Source organism: Echiichthys vipera (genome assembly GCF_963691815.1).
Source record: "Echiichthys vipera genome assembly, chromosome: 11".
NCBI lineage: Eukaryota > Metazoa > Chordata > Actinopteri > Perciformes > Trachinidae > Echiichthys > Echiichthys vipera.
This window is the reverse complement of record NC_139836.1, coordinates 13161366-13180954: the sequence shown is the minus strand read 5'-3', so window position 1 is coordinate 13180954 and position 19589 is coordinate 13161366. Positions and strand designations below refer to the sequence as shown.

Below are 19589 nucleotides of genomic sequence, written 5' to 3'. Positions count from 1 at the left end.
GCACAGCCTACCACTTTGATGTGAGGTGCTGCTGGTGGAGTGCTATGACTGGTTCATATTGGCAATGCAGTACACAGCACCAAAGAGAAACAGCATAAGCACTGCCCTGGTCAGCAGTGTACAGTACAAACGTGACCCTATCTCTACTGCATGCATTTGGCCTGCCTTCTTGTAACTACAATAGGACTGTTTTATTCCAAAATGCCACATATCTATTTTGACATTACCCATATTACCATATCCATTACCTGACATTCTTAATTTAATTTCTCTAATTCAACCTGTAAAAGTGTAATCACTGCCAATAAACTTAAATTTATTTTAACGTTTTAAAAGCAACACTAGCGAGTCAGTGTCTGACTCATTAGTTAGACGTTTTTTAAGCACTAACAAGTAACCAACAAATTCTCATTATTACCATCTATGGATAGAAAGTGTTATATACTGTCCATATTGTAAAGCCTCTTGACGTCAATTTATGATTCATGATGTTAGGATAAATGAATAAAACTGTTTTGAATTGATATGATTATGAGGCCACACTAAGTTTTTAGCTGGCAAAATAATGAGAAAGTGGAAATGCAACATGAAGCATGGTCAAATTAATGTAGAATGTGCTGTGGGAAACTACGGTATGAGAAGAGGGAATGAATTTTATAGAAATGACTGCTGAATTTATCAATGAAAAATTAAACAGCAACATTGCAAAAACGCCTGAGAGAGAGAGTGTGTGAGCTGGAGGGGAACAAGATTGAGAGAAAAAGAGTGAGAAACAAATTACAACTTGCCCTTACTATCATTAACACTTCAGTAATAGCCATTTTGAGATGTGTGCATAGACAGGTGGCAGAAAACAGACAATTTTATAGAGAGAGATGGCGAGAGGATATGATGAGGAGTTGTTCTGCAGTAAACTGTGAATTGTGAAAGTGATGGGTGGAAAATCTTCAATATCCCAGAGGAAAGAGTTCTTCTACTCAGCAAAGTGAAAAATTATAAACACCTAGTAATTCATAGGCCTAAAATCTCTGTAGTGCACACACTGGGCTTCGCCAACAAGTGTATGCTCGGCTATATATCAAAATGCATTTTGACTATCTTTTACCAATTCACATGCATGGAAGTTTAACAATGCTGAGTTGACATTTACTGTATGTATAGACCTGCAGCTGTATGGTTTTTAATCTTAATAATCTTAATAAATCAACAGATTGTTCAACTCACAAGTGCACCATAATTAGCTGTTTATTTTTTTCCACACCCTGAATGTTACAGTGATAATGTGGTAGATGTTATTTGCCCAGACATGTGAGGAAATAAAAAGCACATCAACAATATTTTTTCATGTTCTATAATCAGTGATGTGTTCATCTGTAAGTGTATGTTGTGATGTTTTCAGTTTGTGTAACTTGGTGACAGCTGCCAGGTGTCTAATATTATGCATTTTACACCAGACATCTGGCCTGTCTATTTTCATATATGCTACAACTACTGAGGTTTACATGTTTCTATGATCCTTAGATGCATGATCCAAGTCCTGTTCTGGGAATGTGTTATTAGCCAATAGCCTCTTTTTAATGAAGCTGTACTCAAAATACAAAACAGTGGGTTGAGATTTACTCCACTGGTTCTCAACCAAATAGGTGAAATACTGACCTTGTTTTTTCACAGCCACATGTACTAACATTTGTCAGATGGCTTGTTTCACAGAATAATCCGAGGAGGCATCATTGCAAACTGATTTGGAAAGGGCAGGAGTTTTCAAAAGATATCTGGCAGGTGATTGAAACTATCTGTCTATCAAACTCTCACCGAAGTCAGTTTGCAAAGAGCAAAAACATCTTTTCCATCAAGAAAAGCCCTCAGTCTTCCCTCAATGAAAACAAATCTCTCTGGTTCTGTACAACTCATGCTATTTTAGCATCTAAGCTGACCTCTTTTGGAGCCACCATTGTTGTTTTGAACAATTGCAGTGCCTTTAAGCTGAAAGCCTTGTATAATTTCCATCTTGTGGAAAGCGAGGCGCATAATGGCATTTCCAAAATGTATTTTTTCAATCAATGTTTTATTATATGTTCGACAGAAGAACACTAGGTTTCTTTGTCACCCTAAGCAAGCCTGCAGACATTTGTGACTGAAATGCACAACAAGTCCACTGTCACTGACTTTTTTTTTTTTTTTTAAAGATCGCAGTTTTGTATCACGACTATTCGGGGTCACCCCTAGGGTGGGAACAGTGTAGAATCATAGGGAGCACCTGATCTTGTACAGTAAAATGGCCTTAATGTCCGTGGCTGTAATGTGATTATGCAGAGTGAACAGATCACATAATATTTCTCATGCTAGGACTGACCAAACAATAACACATCACTGATCCCAGGTTAAACAGTTACTGGCTCACAATCCATGTTTTTTTTTTTTTTAATAAAGCAGGTTGACATGATATATTAATACTGTGAAAGTATATATATATATATACATATATATATATACTGTGTATAATGTTTGTACACTGGCGATGAAAATTAGAGAACAAATAATTGATACTTGATATATTCTGAGATATTATCATTTTTTATTGTTCAGAATTTGATAGAATATCCGCTTTGACTATACCCCTTCTGTACTAGCCTGCTTTTTTTTTTTAAATAACAAAGGCACTTCAACAAAAACATTTAATTGTGAGAAAAACAGTGAGCAAAATGAGAGAACAGTAACCATTGTGTCAGAAAAGATATGTTCTAAGGGCTATAGGATTAAAATGGATAGGAAGTGTAGAGGCCACAGCTTTGAATGACTTCAGCACATCTGCCTCCACAGGACATCACTAGTTTCTCACACTGCTCTGGTTTGATCTTGGTCCATTATACTTGCAGTCTCTTCTATAGTGGGTTTCTTAGACATTACTTTGTTTCCAAGGATTTTCCAGAGATTTTTTATGGGTTTTATATCTGGACTGGAATATAAAAAAAACATGCAAGTATAGCAGTGGTATAGCCACAGTGGACATTCTTTTAATTACAGATATTAAACAATAACAAAAAAACAGTATTTCATAATAAATCAAGTATTCATAATTTGTGCTCTAGTTTTGATCTCCAATGTATATAAAGGGAGAAAGGGCCACTAAAGTGCCGTTACATCCATGCCTCTACACTGTGATGACAGTGTAGAGAGGCTGAGACCAATCAGAGCAGGCTAGGCTATTTCGGGAGGGGTGCTTGAAGAGCCAGGCACTTAAATGGAGTGTTTCAGAGAGAGGGTGAATACAGGTATATTCAGACCGACAGTATGAGATTAATCAGTTCTTAAATATTTAGCCCCCACTGTGATTATAACAGCAGTTTACAAATTCATTGAATGGCATGTATTGTATACAGTATGTCAGAATGGTGAGAAAGCAGAGTTCTTAGCAGAGGCAGTTTACAGTATTATTTAAAGTCCAGTTCTTTAACTGCACCCAACAGCGTTTTCAATCATAAAGCCAGTTTATATCACCCAGTTTGGCATCTTTCAATGTGACTTTGAGAGAAGCGAGCAGCTTTCTGCTCAGAAAACGGATCTGCTCGTGCAAGATTTTGGACTACATTTGAGCAAATACACCGATAACCTATTTAACTGAGGAGGAGAAGGAGCGCTTCTGTGCATCTCTGTGTGTGTAACAAGTAGGGATTGACCGATATGTTTTTTAGGGCCGATGCCTAAACCGATCGATGCCTGAACTGCAAATATCGGCCGATAATTTCGGCCGGCCGATGTATCGGTCGATCGCTAGTAACAAGCATGATATGCAGAGCAGCTCTGATACCACCGAAATCCACTGCTTAAATCATCCACCAGCTGCCCTTCTGAATGAAGGATACTCCCCTGTAAGCTGTTGCTTTTTAAATTATGTATTACATTGATGTATGAGTATTTTACTGTAATAATTAGAGGATGTTTTCAGTGATTCCAAGCTGCAGCAACTATTGCGGGACATTTAAGCAGAAAAACTAAAAACTGTAGTTATTAACTTGACAGAGGAAAAAGCTTAACTTTTGCGCCCGACCACAACTCATTTTTAGACTCATGGGGGCAAGTACATTTACGACCTAAACAACGTGCATGCTGGGAACTAAAATGAATGAATGAATGTTGTGACTGTGTCAGTCTGACACTAGCAATGACAGTGGAGCTGCATGTGTGCCTCTTCGCGCCGGGTGGAAGATAGAGCCCAAAGACTGTACCACCTCCCTTTGAAACACAATTTCAACTATACGGCCACTGAAATTAAGTTTGCAGCATAAAGTAGGTACATAGAGTAATCTATAGAGTATTGATATGTAAAGATAAAAAATAAGAGAGATTAAGCTTACCATAGATGCCTGTGGATATACAAGGGAAGGCCTGTGCAGAAAAAGATAGAGAAAAAATAATTAAAAACACATTCACAACAGTAATCACTACATCTTCAATAATCTCCATTTACCTTTGTACACACACACACACACACACACACACACACACACACACACACACACACACACACACACACACACACACACACACACACACACACACACACACACACACACACACACACACACACACACACACACACACACACACACACACACACACACACACACACACACACACACACACACACACACACACACACACACGTCAAGAGAACAGTGTACTTTTCTCTTGACTTCCAAAACCATCCTGGACTTGAACACCCTTATTCACACACACCTTAGATCAATTATTGTTGGACTTTTGAAATCCCTATCATATACAGTTGCGCCAATGATTGTGGCAGCAAATTAGTACTTAATGTCTTTCCTTGATGTCTATAACAGTCATAGTTTGCATTTCTTGCTAGAGGGAACAGTTGCTCAGAGTCATGTAAATTCATAAGTACATAGAACTTGCTTTAATAATCTTCAGCACATGAATCTCCAAATGAGATCAATTGATCCCGTCTATCGCCTGCAGCTCAAACGTACACACAGATGTCTATGGAACTTAACCAAAGACTGTGGCTGCTCCACCCATACAATACAGTTTCAGCCTATTGATAAATGTCTTCAATTTAATGAATTTACGTAGATAGTGAGATAGACAGATTTCATTCTGTGTAAAGTTAATGCAAACTTAGCTGGAACAATAGCAGGAATCAATTATACCCAACCAACCACTAAAGTGTAGGGACATATACACAAAAAAAAGCAAACATTTAGAGAATCAGAATACATATTACAAATATACATTTTCACAAGATAAAGAGCAAACACCTACATGTATTTATGGCTGTCTTTTCCAAAAAGATTATAAAAAGTAACCACCTTGTAATAGTTATTGCTTTGTAGCACTTTGCAGCAGGCATATTATTCAAGCATGGTTTTATAGGTGAAAATAGTTTCATTATTCTTTACTTCTGTGAACAAATATATTATGATACATAGGCCTCGCTGTAAGATTCCCTATTTCACATTCATCTTTTTAAGTTTATTAATAAACAGTAAAGAGAAAGATTTTTTTCAAAGGTCCCATTTGTCCTCAAAAGCCGCTGAATATGTGATTTAGTTCCTGCATTCATCAAAAGGTGTGGCCACAACATTAATATAATAAGATGACAAATGGAAAAGAGGCACACGTTTCCATAGCACCTCACAACTGGATGAATATAGAACAAAACACTACAGAGATTCATCAAAGAATAACACGCATATGTCAATTTCTCGCCCAACAGTTTGTTTTGCCACGCTGACCCTGTCAAGTTGTATTTAGAAACATGCTGTTGCTAGCAGCTGTGCGAAGATCACTTCATTTTAGAACTGAAACACAATTAATAGATCTGAAAAAGAATAAAAGCAAATAGATGTCTGCTTGTATGATGATTTATGCAAACAAGTAGTCAGGTTTCTGTGAGTCTTTTTAGCTGAGAGAATAAATGAACACAATTCACCTATTTTGAAAGTTAATTACTGATATAAAAGACTGACAAAATATGCAGACTTTTTTGACACTTGCTTTGAAATGCAATGGTCCGTTTGTCCTTGCTTTATGTGAAGAAGAAGAGTCCCTGTTTGTATTCTTATTTACCGGTTTCCAGGTTCCGCCTGTCAAGGTGAATCTCTCTTCTTTCAGATGATTTAAATCTTTTTACCGAAGCTTTGACCTTTCCAGATGACTGTCTGGGTCTGACACAAACCACAGATGATGAAGCGTGGAAAAGCATGGCCATTTTTAGTCCTGGTGCCAAGCGCTGCCCTCCACACGCACACAGACATATTGAGACTGAAGACACAAAATGTTCAAATGTCCCAATACCAAGCATATAAGAATAAATAATAACTGTATGAAATTGTCAGATTTAATCAACTCTGTATTTGAAAACCCTAAAGGATGTCTTAATTAATTAATGCACAAATGAAACACACGGGTAGTTATAATCCAACATCTTGGCAAAATCTTAATACATTTAGTTAAATTAGGCCAATTCTACATTTGGCAATAGTCAATACAAACAGGAATCAAGATTTACTTCAGCATGCAGAATCTATTTGAAGCTGTGTGATAATAAGGAGGAAGTAGAATTAATTTAATCTTCAGACAAGATGAGCATTATTTCCTGTCAATGCCTCTGGCCAAACTTGGCTGCCAAACTGATCCTGAGCCAGAAGCCTCGTTATCTTCTCAGCTGAAATGTCAGTCTCTTCAACTTGAACTTCTGCTCTGATGGCAAATAAACCTACAGGTTGTGGCAATGACATACCATCAACATAATCAATTTAAAAAACGTTTTTATTAGTTCCCTGGCTGATTCATTAAAGGACATTGATCGTACTGGTGTGACAATGGTAACTGGGTAATCACTTCACTGGATGCTGTCAAGATCTGACAAGTTGATGTAATTTACTTGTTTAAAGGGCAGTTACTGCAAAAAGTGAAGAGGAGTATATATCCAATAAAACTGTAAAGCCTTGTGAACATTTTGGAAGACGCACCTCCTTTTCATTTATAAATAAGCCACAGACTACAATAAATTACAGTAAGCTATGCAAATGATAAGTCTCACTGATAATATCTGTGAATAGCAATATTCTCAATATTATTTATAAGCTTCAAGTTTTGTTAAAATCATTAAAATGTTCAGCTTTTAGATTAAACTTTCATAATGTAAAGGTGAGCAAGAGGAGAACTTGGGGTCATGTTATTAATGCTCTGGGTACCCCTTTGACGTCATATATGGAGGCTACAGTCAGGTTACAACTACTTTGTTAGGTTTAGAAAAGATTTTGGTTTGGGTTTAAATAAATACATTAGTTACGTATGTGAAATTAGTTAAGTAAGTCTCGTACAGTAAGTAAGTTAACAAACGTTAAAGTGAGTAAAGTTAAAATAAATCAATGTTGACTTTTGGTTACACATTAGACATGAACAGCAATATCCTATTACCAAGGGTGCCTTGCGCATCTATAGCACGTGCTGAGCGCCACTGACCAAACTTCGTATTTGGCTAATTGGGGTCGAGAACCGGTTGGTTTTAGTATCAAATTTATTCCCATGCAGAATAGATGGATAATGAGGTCCTAAAGGAACTGTTAAGTCAAATAGAGTTTATGGTCTTCTAGAAACCGCAAACAAATGATTGCCAGAGTAATTTAATTTGTTAGAGTTGCATGAAAGTCAAGAATTCTAAAACTGGATTCACTTAAGAGCTACTGTAGATTTCAGAAGCAGCCACAGCCAGCATAACTGTAAGAGCAGCTCAGGCTATTTTTCTCTTTCTTTCCCATCAACACTCGGCCACCACAGAAGCTATTTTGATGGTTGTTAGTATACGTATCTGTACATCTGCTTACATTGTACCAGGTCCAGGGGTAATTAGGACAGTCAGCAGTATATATGACCTATGATTCCTGGTTTAGGTTATTATTTCCATCTCTGGCTGCTCATTAGAAGTGAGTCAGCATGTTCACCTGCCGAGGCATGAGGCTGTGTCTGACATGTTGGCTTGTTGCTGATTTTCTTTGCTTAAGAAGTGTTCAGAAATTGGTCACCAGGGAAATTATTCTGTTGCTAGGGCTCCTCCCTAATCTATCACATCACTTTAAAGTGGAGCACCTTTCCTCATCTTGGCTTCTCTGCACACTTTTTCAGTGCACAGTACATTGAGTACAGCACAGAGTGGCTGCAGTGATAATTGTTGGCAAACTTGTTTTACATTCACATATCCTTTCAATGGAGATGGTGTTATTATTTGAATGTATTTACAATATATATATATACTTATATATATATATATATATATATATATATTTATATGTATGTATGTATACATATAAACATAACATAAAACATACACACAATGATTTTTTCTTTTTGTAATTAATACAACCGCGGCTAATTAAAACAATGATTTATTCTCTTCTTAGTGTGCTTTGCAAAGACAGTGCTCATACACCCACTGCTATTACATAGAGCATGATAGCCTGCAGCTTTCAATCATTTGTTAAACAGTAGGAAATGACACAGTAAAGATGGCTCAACCTGTGGCAAATTGTGTCTGTCCTGCTGTAGCTGTCACCTTCCTGTGAGTCGACAGGTAGAGGTAAGAAAACCATGCATGAGCACAGTGACTGCAGGATGCTGCCGGGGGAGCACCTCGTCTCAGCTGGCTGAGTAAATAGCAATGGACACAGGGTGCTGCCCCCATAGCTTGAAGCCTCATGGCCTGTTTGGAGATGGAAGGTCTGCTTATAAATCACAACAGCGTGGGGAGACCTTGTGCAAATGCGACCACAAGTATGTTATTATTGACCACTGTTGCCAGTGTGGGTTTACATCAGAGTTTCAGAACATGAATTCAAGAGAATTGTCTTTGTAGACTGCTGCAATTTTTTAAGCATGTAGGTCATGCCTGGTTTTGTCTGAATCACCTGCTGCTGCTGGGAAGACCATGTCATGGTTATAGATCAGGATATTCAAAAATTACATTTGTTCAATTAATTCAAAAACACCCTTTTTATTCTGCATAATACCGCTCCATATTCTAATGTGAGAGCTGATTGCTTAAGTGTCATTATGCTAAATGGACGATGAAGAAAACCAGAGGGTGAGAAACCTGGAACCTAATGGCCCGATTGCCACCACCCGTTTTTTTATTTGCGGTGATCAAGTATAACTATTATGACAATAATATCCAAGTGTCCATTAAGGATTCAGCATCACTGGCTGAGTTTACATGCAGGGACTATCTTACTGGCCATGATGCTCAGGAAAACATCTTATTAGGGATAAGCTTGCATGCACCTCTGCTACCTTGTGATGAAGAATGTGTTGTGTTATGAATGCACCAGCATAGAACATTCCTATCCACCTCTGGGGTCCTATCACCACCAAGTAAATACTTTCCCTAAGCAACAGTAGGTAAGGTCTGATACAGGGGAAAGAAATGACACTCCAGACTATAGAAATTTTTAAATTGTGCTTACCAAAATGTTTTCTTGACATCAACATGTATCTATCGTAATGTGTGAGTGTGAGTGTGCAGCAGCAATAAAAACAAACAGTGAGAGGGATAAGACACTCCCACTTTGCTGCACAATTATTAATATTGAAACATTCCAGCCATCTTAACCTGGTCTTCCATAATCACAGCGTAAGATGTATTGGGTTATTCTTATCCAAATATGTAGTTTAATATGAATTATTTAGAACAGCCTTACTTGAGTAAGCATTATAAGAGTTATCTGTGCATGTAAATAAACATATTGATATATTGGAAATGGGCCCCATTAAATTAAATATGTGTAAAATAAGTAATAAATGGATGTGTTCATATATCGTAGTATTGTTTGTTCGTTTTTTGCTGGTTCTGGGCTCCCTGCCTCCCTGTTTTCCACCTTATGTTACAGTAAATTAGGAAAAACTACAGGTTATTCAGTCAGGCAGCCTGGAGGACTCCAAACATGAGGAAGGTGTGCTCAAACAGTTCACCAGAGAACTCTTAAGCACTCACCCTTTCTAGAGTGGCACAAGTGGGGCAGACACTGGAATTGGACCAAAGACAGATGCAGTAGTTGGACATAATGAACTCTCTTTGGCCTGAATGAAGCTCAGGGTGAGTGTGGTTTTTTTTTTTATCACACCCAGTTCAACAGAACTGATCCCATCTGCACATGGAATGGATGCAGTGCTGCAGGTTGACAAAGACTCTATAGCATGTCCGTCAGCCAAACGTATGACAGAGGTGAGATGAATGGGCAGAAAAAAGGTGTAAATTCTGCAGCGTGTGGGTAGGGCATAGCAGTGGAGCAAATAGAAGCAGCTACTGAACTGATGGCAGCTTGAGTCATTGGTCTATGGTCAGCTGTATGGTTGATGAAGCACAGTTCACCCTGAAGCCCAAAGCTACAGTCCACTAGAAGCTTTTTAATAAATATAATAGGGTCATTACTTTTAACTTAAAACTGTAAAGAACCTGCAAAACTTCAAGATTGCAAACAAGTACAATAAATGTACAGTTTGGCTAGGAACCTCTTGTATTAATCATATCATAGTGATTTCCCACAGAGGTCTGCTGGTGACACAAACTCCCTCAGTGTTAAAGAGGGAGCGTTTAGGATGGCATAAAAATGATACTACTGTGGTCTGAGGGCACATGCAACGAGTTGTCTACTCATATTTATGTATGAGTACTCCTGCTCAGTATCAGTTGAAATACCACTGAGCAACAGTGGGGCGAAGACAAAGGAAAGGAATTCACATTGGTGAGACAAACTGACCTCTCTGTAACCCACACATGATTGACAGAATTGCAATAAGTAGGCAAGGAGCATGTCAGGTAAATTCAATAACAAAACATATTCCTATATTCTACTGGACCCCCACTCTGTACAGCTGCAGGCTCACTTGTCATATATTTTCTACTCTTCTTAAAAAATATAACTTATTGATTAGATTAGCATACTTGTGGTGGGTGAAATCAAGACTTTTCTGCGGGCTGGGGAGTAGAAAGAGAGCCTGACACTGACAGTGGTGGCTCAGTCTGTAGGGACTTGGCCTGAGAACTGCATGGTTGGACCAATTATGGAGTGTGGACTAGCTGGAGAGTTGCCAGTTTGACTCCTGAGCACTGACAAAGTGCCCTTGAACAAGACACGAACCCCAAAGAGCCCTGGGGGCTTGTCCACTGGGAGCCTGTCCATGGGCAGCCCCCCAATGTATAGTTTGCGTATTTGGGTCTATGTTAAATGAGTAAAATATTGAGAGTAAAAAAACAATAAAGTTTGTCCACTTATTACAATTTCTTTTTCATCAATTTGTTCCAATAGGCCACATCTTCAACTATTCTATGAATCTTTGCTTTTATATCCAACATCTGCTTCCTTTAAATCCTTGAACTTTACTTTGATTAAGATCCTCCCCCTGACATGATTACAATGGTCTAATGACTTTTTAAATTATATTTATCATCAGAGCCATGGCATTATAAACTGTAGGAGGCAGTTTCATTAAATCACGAGAGGGAGGCAAAGAAAGCAGTAAATTAAGAAAAAAATGTATCTTTGGTAATTCTGAGCAAAATGTTTGATTTGAATATTTGAACCTCAACACTCAGCAGTGTAGGATACATCATTCAATATATGCCTCAGGGATTCCAAAGCCTGTGATTATTCCAATGAGTGCTTAAGAAATGTAGAGCATGGTGTGTACTGTAGCATTAGAAGTAATTTGCATTTTGGAGGGCTAAATTACAGGTGGGCATGAAGAAATGATCAAAGCAGGGATTCTGTCTAATCTATCAAACTGCTGTTTCATAACATATCTCAAAGTGAGAAAGCCTCTGAAATGCTGAAGATAAAATGGAGCAAAAGAGACAAGCCAAGCCAAATATCCCTCCATGGAAGGTAAAACCAGGGCATATGCGGATTCTCAAATATCCATACCTCATGTCAAACTGTCTCAGTAAAGATTAGCAGCATATGGAGCTGGGAGGGTTAGAATTATCAGTAATCCTAAAATATAGCTCAAGATTTGTACTACGAGATCAGATAAGTCCCAACTCGTTGATTTAAATGAATAGTAAAATAATAATTAGGGAGCATTTTTCATGAGACATTACTTTAATTTTAATTCATAAATCAACTTCAATAGCACATTTTATCAGAGAAAGGCAAAAAAATGGGTTTCTGGTCTTGCACTCTGAAAGCCAGCCTATGTCACTCTTCCAGTGTAAGGCCACTAATTAGACAGCTTTTCCTTTCAAGGAGTCCTTCGGCATTTTTTCAAAAGCACCATATCAAAGGGGCTTCAAAGTCAAAACTCCACTCTGAATTTTGAGGTGACAGAACAGCATACATATGAAGACTTGTGGCAGGACCAATGTGGGACAAAAAAATCATGTCTGCTGCATATATATATATATATATATATATATATATATATATATATATATATATATATATATATATATATATATATATATATATATATATATATATATACTTATGACTGCCACCAGAAAAATGCTGAATTCAGTGACCTCGCTAGCATTCTCACAAGTTTTTTGACAGTACATGAAGTTGGCGATGAGATATTGTTCAGGGGTTATAAAGGAGTCAGTGAAACAAGGTAAATGACAGAAAAGCAAAACAGTAGCATGTAGTCAGCAGGGTCAGTCTATTATCATGCACAGGGGGCCAAATACTGATGCTTGGTCAAATGCCTTTGGTGTTCAAGGCGTACTTGAACGGCTGAATTCATAATGTTAACTATGTGTTCCCTGTGTATAAAGCAGTGACTGAAGTGTAGTGTCCCAGTTTGACGCACAGGGTTACCCAGTGCGTTGACGCTAAGTGGCCCTGACAAAGCTTTAATATGGATAAGAATGGTTGACACCCGTTGCTAAAATGAATATGGTTGTTGTCAAAGTAGAGTTTATTCTTTGTAATGACCACCAAGAATAAAAAAGCGGGCATAATTAAAGGATATCCCTCACTGACAAGATATGAATGCACAAATAGATATATACAGCAGCCATCCCCACTGTCTCATCCATAACAGCCACATATAAGGCGGCAACATACATTTCCAGAAGCCAAGTTTGTGTATATTTTCAGAAGTTACTTAATTTAACATTACAGTTAACCCCCCTTACCTCATGATTTTTATTATTGGGACTTTTTTATTTAGTGTCTAATTGTATAAAATGGAAAGGCTAAGTAATATATGACCCAGATGAATTCAGATAGGAGATCTGCACAGAATCATAACAGATGATAAAATAGGCCATAACCACATTTCCCAAAGCACTACATAGAAAACAAAAACACTCGTTAAGAGACCCAACCTCATTAACTGCAAATCGAATTGAGCTCTCTGTACTGGTGTAGCAGTGACCTCTTGGAAGCATGGTAAGTATATAATTATTATTGAACCATAGGAACACATTTTCCAATTAGAAGACTGACTGTTTGTCTTTTCCCTGAATTCTTCAACATAAAGACTACCATTGGGTAAGTTTGTTTCTTCTGATTTCTTCATTGGCGGTGTGCTGCAGGAATAATTACTCCACGATTTGAAGCCTGGGATGCTTTTATCATCTGGAAATTTTGTGGACTAAATTAACTCTTTGTTAACGGAAGCTCAGTTAGCTCTTCATCGCACTCAGTTCTGCAACACTGATGATAGCTGATCCCATTCAAACAACTCCAAAGATACATAGCCTGTGTGAACTCCTCTGATGCAATGTTGGGGGGAAATAAAAGGCAGGCTGCAGTGCGTCTATGAGCCAAGGTAGACTGGGGTGAGATGAATGGGAATTGGAAAAAAAAGTGCTACTGTAGGCACACAAAGAACTTGAAGGCTTTTGTGTTTGTCTGAGGCTAACTAATTCCCTCTGCTGTCAGTGTTTGTGCTAGGACAGGCTAAACATGTGACTGATCTATCTCTGTACTGAATGTGCTGGAATGAAATTGATATTGATCTTCTTATGTAATGCTCGGTCTGTCAGCAAATAATTCCAAAATGTCCAAGTATCCCTTGAGAATTTGAATGCGTCAATCTATAGATAATACTGTATCGGGCCTTGGTTTGCAAGTGCAAGGTAAAAAGGAAAAAAAAATGTCTCAATGGCTTATTTGATGAGTGTATTTGCCTAAAAAGTCCCTGGGGTGATTTCACGCCGGAATTTCACTTTAATGTCAATACCATTTCCTTATTTGAGACCTACTTGTTGAAATGTAGGAAGATTTCTGGATCAGATTTTGAAAGCCTGTTTGTCTATGTAGTCCGTAGGCAGACAGGTCCCCAGCAGCGAACTTTTACTTTAAAGCTCCACACAACATAAACCCATAAATCTGAGCTTGCCCAGAGGTAAGAACAACCAACACTAATTAACAGTAGCCGGACGAGAGGTCAAAGCCTGTGTCGTATTAGCGTGAGAAAATACTATCTATCAATTTACAGTATATATTGGTCGGGTGCGCTTTAAGTAATAAAGATTTAGGCTTGCAGTACCATGGGCATGAATACAAATATATTTATTGTACACACAATATTGCATGGTTACGACCTCAGTTTATTCCAGCAGTATGAAGGGCTTTCAAATGAGATGACTAAATTGTCTTTATACAACTGACACTCTAGATACAATGACTGCCTCAGGGAATCTCCACAAAGCAAGATTGCTGATCCAAAGTAAAGCTCAATTTAGGCATACTGCACATAATTGGTTTTCAATGAATATGTCTATCCCTTAAAAGGACTTTGGTCCAAGGACATAGTAAGCTCTGAGAAGGTCAGCTCTCCCTTTTTTGCAGACCTGTGGGCCATTCTCTCACACTTTGATCTGAGCTCTGATGATGGTGTGGCAGGCCCAGACTCAGGAGTGGAAGGATTAGGGACAGAAGGGACAAAGGGAGTGACAGCTTCCTTTGTATTGGTTTTATCCACATACTGGGGCATAACAACAGACAGCATGCAAACCACTGCCATCTCTATGGTGTTTCTTTTTATGGGTGTAAAATCCTTAACTCTTAAAAGAGAGATCAAAGGCGAACGAGCCTCATTGATAACTGTATAATGGTTCCCTTAAAGAGAACAGGCATTTTGCTGAGATGGGCGCGTAGTTCAAACTGCAAGCTATTACTCATGCTGTCAGCTCATTTCCATATGTGTTTTATTGTCTCATGGGCAAAGGCTACTGCACCTCCTCGCATTTATTGCACTCACGGTATATCTAATGATATTCACACCTACGGCAAAAACAAAGGGCCTCATATGCCTCTGTCTCCATATGAAAAGGCTCTTGAAAGGTGACAATGTGAAAGCCCATTTCATTTTTGTTTGCTTTTCTTTGATGAGCTTTTAGCTGTCTTAGAAATCACGGTTATTATAGACTGAATATGAATTTAGTAATGCAGACATATTGTATGTAAGATGACAAGGAATTCCACACAAGCACATCCTTTTAAAAAAGACACCTGTTTGGGTGGTTTTCTTTAGTCTCAGCAGATGAGCAGAGCAGTAACAAAAAGTTGTGCCAGAAGTGCATCTCTGCGTGTGTCTGACTTGCTTGCCTCCAGCCACTTTTAAGGATGTGTTCTGTGACTTTGTGCCTGACAAAAATGTAAAATGCAACTATTTATAACATTTGATAAAAAACAAGTGTGTTTATAAACTGCAACTGGGAAATAACAACCTCAGTACTCATTTACATGCGTTCATATGTGCGCATATGCACATGCGTACAATAGAACTTGATCACATTAAAACGACAGACAATTATTACCTAGTCTCTGAATGTTTAATTACGACTCTAGACTAATACAGGATGGAAAGCATTATATTGACATGGACTAGTAATTCAATTTAAATTCAAAATGTTAATGAGCTAGGCATACTGGGCAATATGTATGCACATCTATCAGTAAATAATGACCATAAAATATCCAGCCAAGCCATAGTATAAATAGAATTGTATTTTTGGAAATGTACAAAAGGACACATGTTGGCTATATTTAATCATTTTCTAAATCTTATATTTTTATAATTACAAAATGTCTATTTTAATATTGTTTGTATCTACCTAATTCTGTTTTAAATTAGGTCTACTTATTCCTTGACTGACAGATGGAGAAACAGTTTGAAAGGAGAGAGGGTTGTAGTATGAGCAGTGTGGCAATGGCAAACGGGTCAGGTAGTAGCACCCCTTAGCAAAATCAGCCCCGACTGGCTTTGCTCAGCAGTACTGACATACTGCTCCTGAGCAGCTTTGAAGCTTGTTGTGAACATAAGAAAAAATGCTTATTTCTAAAAACAACCAAATTACTGCACCAGATGATCAGAAACCTGGATAAGGTGTACAGTAAATATGCCACAGTATCCGAGAACAAGTTTCACAAACTGGGATAAGAGCTCTTTCACAGGAGAGCAAAGAAAAGTGTGTTAGCAAGAAAAGTCAATTGTATTCTAGAATACCTGGACACTCTGATAGTCCTGAAGTTAAATAATATGCAGGCCTAGTGCCACAGAAAATAAAGTCATTTATGTGTCTGTTGAACATACAGTATTAACTTCTGTATATATCAAGTTACAATAAATTTCATTGGTTGTGGTATGCATATACAAGTTTTCTACAACATCACATAGGTGGCAGCGTTGCCCTGTTCAGCCCTGCTCTTAATCCACCCTATTTGAGATTCACGGCCTCCTGGGGGCTATTGCACAAAAGCAGAATTTAGAAATCCTGGATAAATGAAAAAGCCAGACTTGACCTAGTCTAGTCAGACCATGCTGGTTTAAGTAGTTGCATGTATGCCAAGCCATGGTGAGAAGGGGCAGCTATGTCAAGCCAGGTGTAAGTAATTCAGATGATTGCGCATTCATGGCTTTCAAAAGAAGACTGGGAGGTTGACCACAGATTTACTGATGCAGAAATGGAAAAGTCTCTTTCATCTTGGCATCTGAACAGCAAGTCCTAATGGAAAGGTATGAGAAGGTGAAGCATATCATTTGTAAAAAAGTAAATACGACAGCTATTATTAAAACAACGAGAAAATGGGTAGCAGGCAATAGCAGACAGACTGAATGCGTTCGTGGTTAAAAAATATACACCTCATTTTTTTATCACTTGTTATTTTCACAAATTAACAGATGTACACGTTGCCCTTAAAAGATAAGCGCAAAAACCACAGAGTCTGAGCACTGCTAAAGTAAACCAGGATCACCGGAAAATCTCGGCTAAATCCCTTATCTAGGTTTTGTGCAACAGCCCCCTGGTGGTCACATGATGTAAACATGGCATAAAGGTAATCGTCATGGGGTGAACTGCTGCAATGATGCCTTTTTCCCCCGTCCCCACACCTGAAAATGTACACACACCAAGCCCAGCAGCTGCCATCTGAACCTCCTGGTTTCCTCTTGCCAACCTCAAAGGGAGAGTACATAATACACCGCCTTGTCACGTAGCAAACTTCTTTTATTCATGGCAAGTACAGGGATATGGGGGATCAACAGATGTGAAAGTGTTAGTAGGAGTGCTCCCCAAGGCTTGTTGCCATCTTCAAGCACTCCTGTCACTTTTACACTACAGTGCAGGATATGGATATAAAGTATGAGGCTGTAAAGGCAATGTTTTGAAACATTGGGGCGTTAGTGGATTTATTGAGTTTAAAAGCCTTCTGAAGGATTGCCTGTTCAAGGTATCCACTTTTAAATCCTAAAGGAGATTTATTTCACCAAGCATCCATGTCTAATCAAAATATCTCCTCAGACACTAGCTGGGTACAAGATGGACTGCTTTGTACAGAGCAGAGTACAGAGGAAACACATACTCATACTCACATACATTCAGCATTTAAAAAACACACAGGGATATGAAGAAGTAAGGGTCGATTGTTTGAGTGCATGAGGCTGTGGTGATCATTAAGGGGCTTAATAGACCATGTCGCCTGTAGGACCTGACAGGCAAGCTGGGCAGAGTGGAGGATCCGGAGAGAGAGAGGGTCACCTTCATGTAGAGACAGCTCTGTCACACTGGGGCCAGGAAGGGAGCTACTCTGCCACCTTAGCCTGGCCCAGACAATACATGTCTCTGGCCAACCAAGCAGAACAACAAATCCCCCATCTCCTCTGGGGCTCAAAAAAATAAAATAAAAAAGGGAACAGATTCTGAGAAGCACTATATAAAGAAAGAAATACTTTTCTTATTTTAAGCTGATTTGCAAGATTAGTGTATAATTGCCTATGTAGCTGCAAAATACTAATTATTAGGAACATTAGGCTTATATTAAAAAGAATATGTGTTCAACATGCAAAACCATCTACTGCAGAAAAAAAACTGAAGTTTTCGCCAAAACATGTAGTTGTATTTTAAATTATTTTCTTTTTTGGGGGGAAACCACAGGAAACTTAGAAAAAGCACTGTAAACACGTGCAACAGAATGCAGAAGTACCAAGAAGAACATGTAGAGTCGCTCTGCTGCAGATTTTTGTTAAATGCAGTCAAATCCCAGAGCCACAATATAAAGTGGTGCTATCTTGGTCTGAGCACAGGTGCATCTCTAAATGAGGAGGAATGAGGAGGGACCCAAAGCCCAGCAACATCCCAAACGAAAGACAGGGGACGCGCCACTCAAGGTCACGGTGAATTGCAGGAGCACTGGCATTGCAGATTGATTGGGAGTACAGGGAGCAGCTGGCTGTGAGGAAAACAGGAAGGTGACGGAGGGAATCACCAGGTTGCTCCTGTGAATTATGAAACCCTCCATCTGGTTCTTTCTATCTCCCAAATAGACTAAGTACTTGTTTGGACTGGTCCTCGAGAAGGATATTAAGATTTCCATGCAAGGCAATGTAGAACTGTAGACTGTACCGTTTGGTCAGAAACTAGAGTTGTTGCTGTGCTTTGATTTGAACTATATGGATTGCTTTTTCCCCCTCACAAATGGCCAGAGGATAATACAGCTAATTACAGATTTCTAAATGTAGAGTTCATCATGAATATTGATAAAGCATTAATTAGTTACTAAAACTGGAAAACCATTTTCTCTGCACCAAATACATCACATGTTTTTGGAGCAAAAATGTACTGCATCACTTTATAGGAATGAGGATTAATATTCTATTACAATAAATAATGTAATCAAGCAATTCTGTCACTCAGGAAATGTCTTTTCTTTAAAGAAATATCTATATCAAGAAGCCTGATAAGGATTTCAAGAGGATGATAATTATATAATAATCTTGGGTAAGAGACCATCATGTAGGTCATCATTACTATGCCTGAGGGAGCTCTATGCCAAACACATACACATTTCCTCATGACTCAGTCTCCTACCAGAAAAACCAAGGACTCTGCAGGACTAGACTCAAGCAGGGTGCCAATATTCTTTCCAACCACAATTAAAGAGATACTTTACCGATTTTAATTCAGGTCTTTGTCATGGCACAGGACTCACCACATTTTGCGTCCTCACACTCTTTTCACACAATTTTTGACCTGGAATTAAAATCCGCCAAATATAAAAGCCATCTGGTGTGTATATTCATCTCGAATCACTTCACTTTTTTATGATGAAGGCTCTTCACTT

The 19589-nt window shown here is 38.4% G+C and overlaps 1 protein-coding gene across 2 annotated transcripts in view; it reads right to left on the bottom strand.

The window, feature by feature from the left end:
- macrod2 (mono-ADP ribosylhydrolase 2) overlaps positions 1 to 19589 on the bottom strand; it is a 446660-nt gene that overhangs the window by 103063 nt on the left and 324008 nt on the right. For both annotated transcript variants that reach the window (XM_083922595.1, XM_083922596.1), the window contains exon 7: positions 4356 to 4386. In XM_083922595.1, the coding sequence (XP_083778721.1) occupies positions 4356 to 4386 (31 nt within the window). The remainder of the gene's footprint in view (positions 1 to 4355; positions 4387 to 19589) is intronic.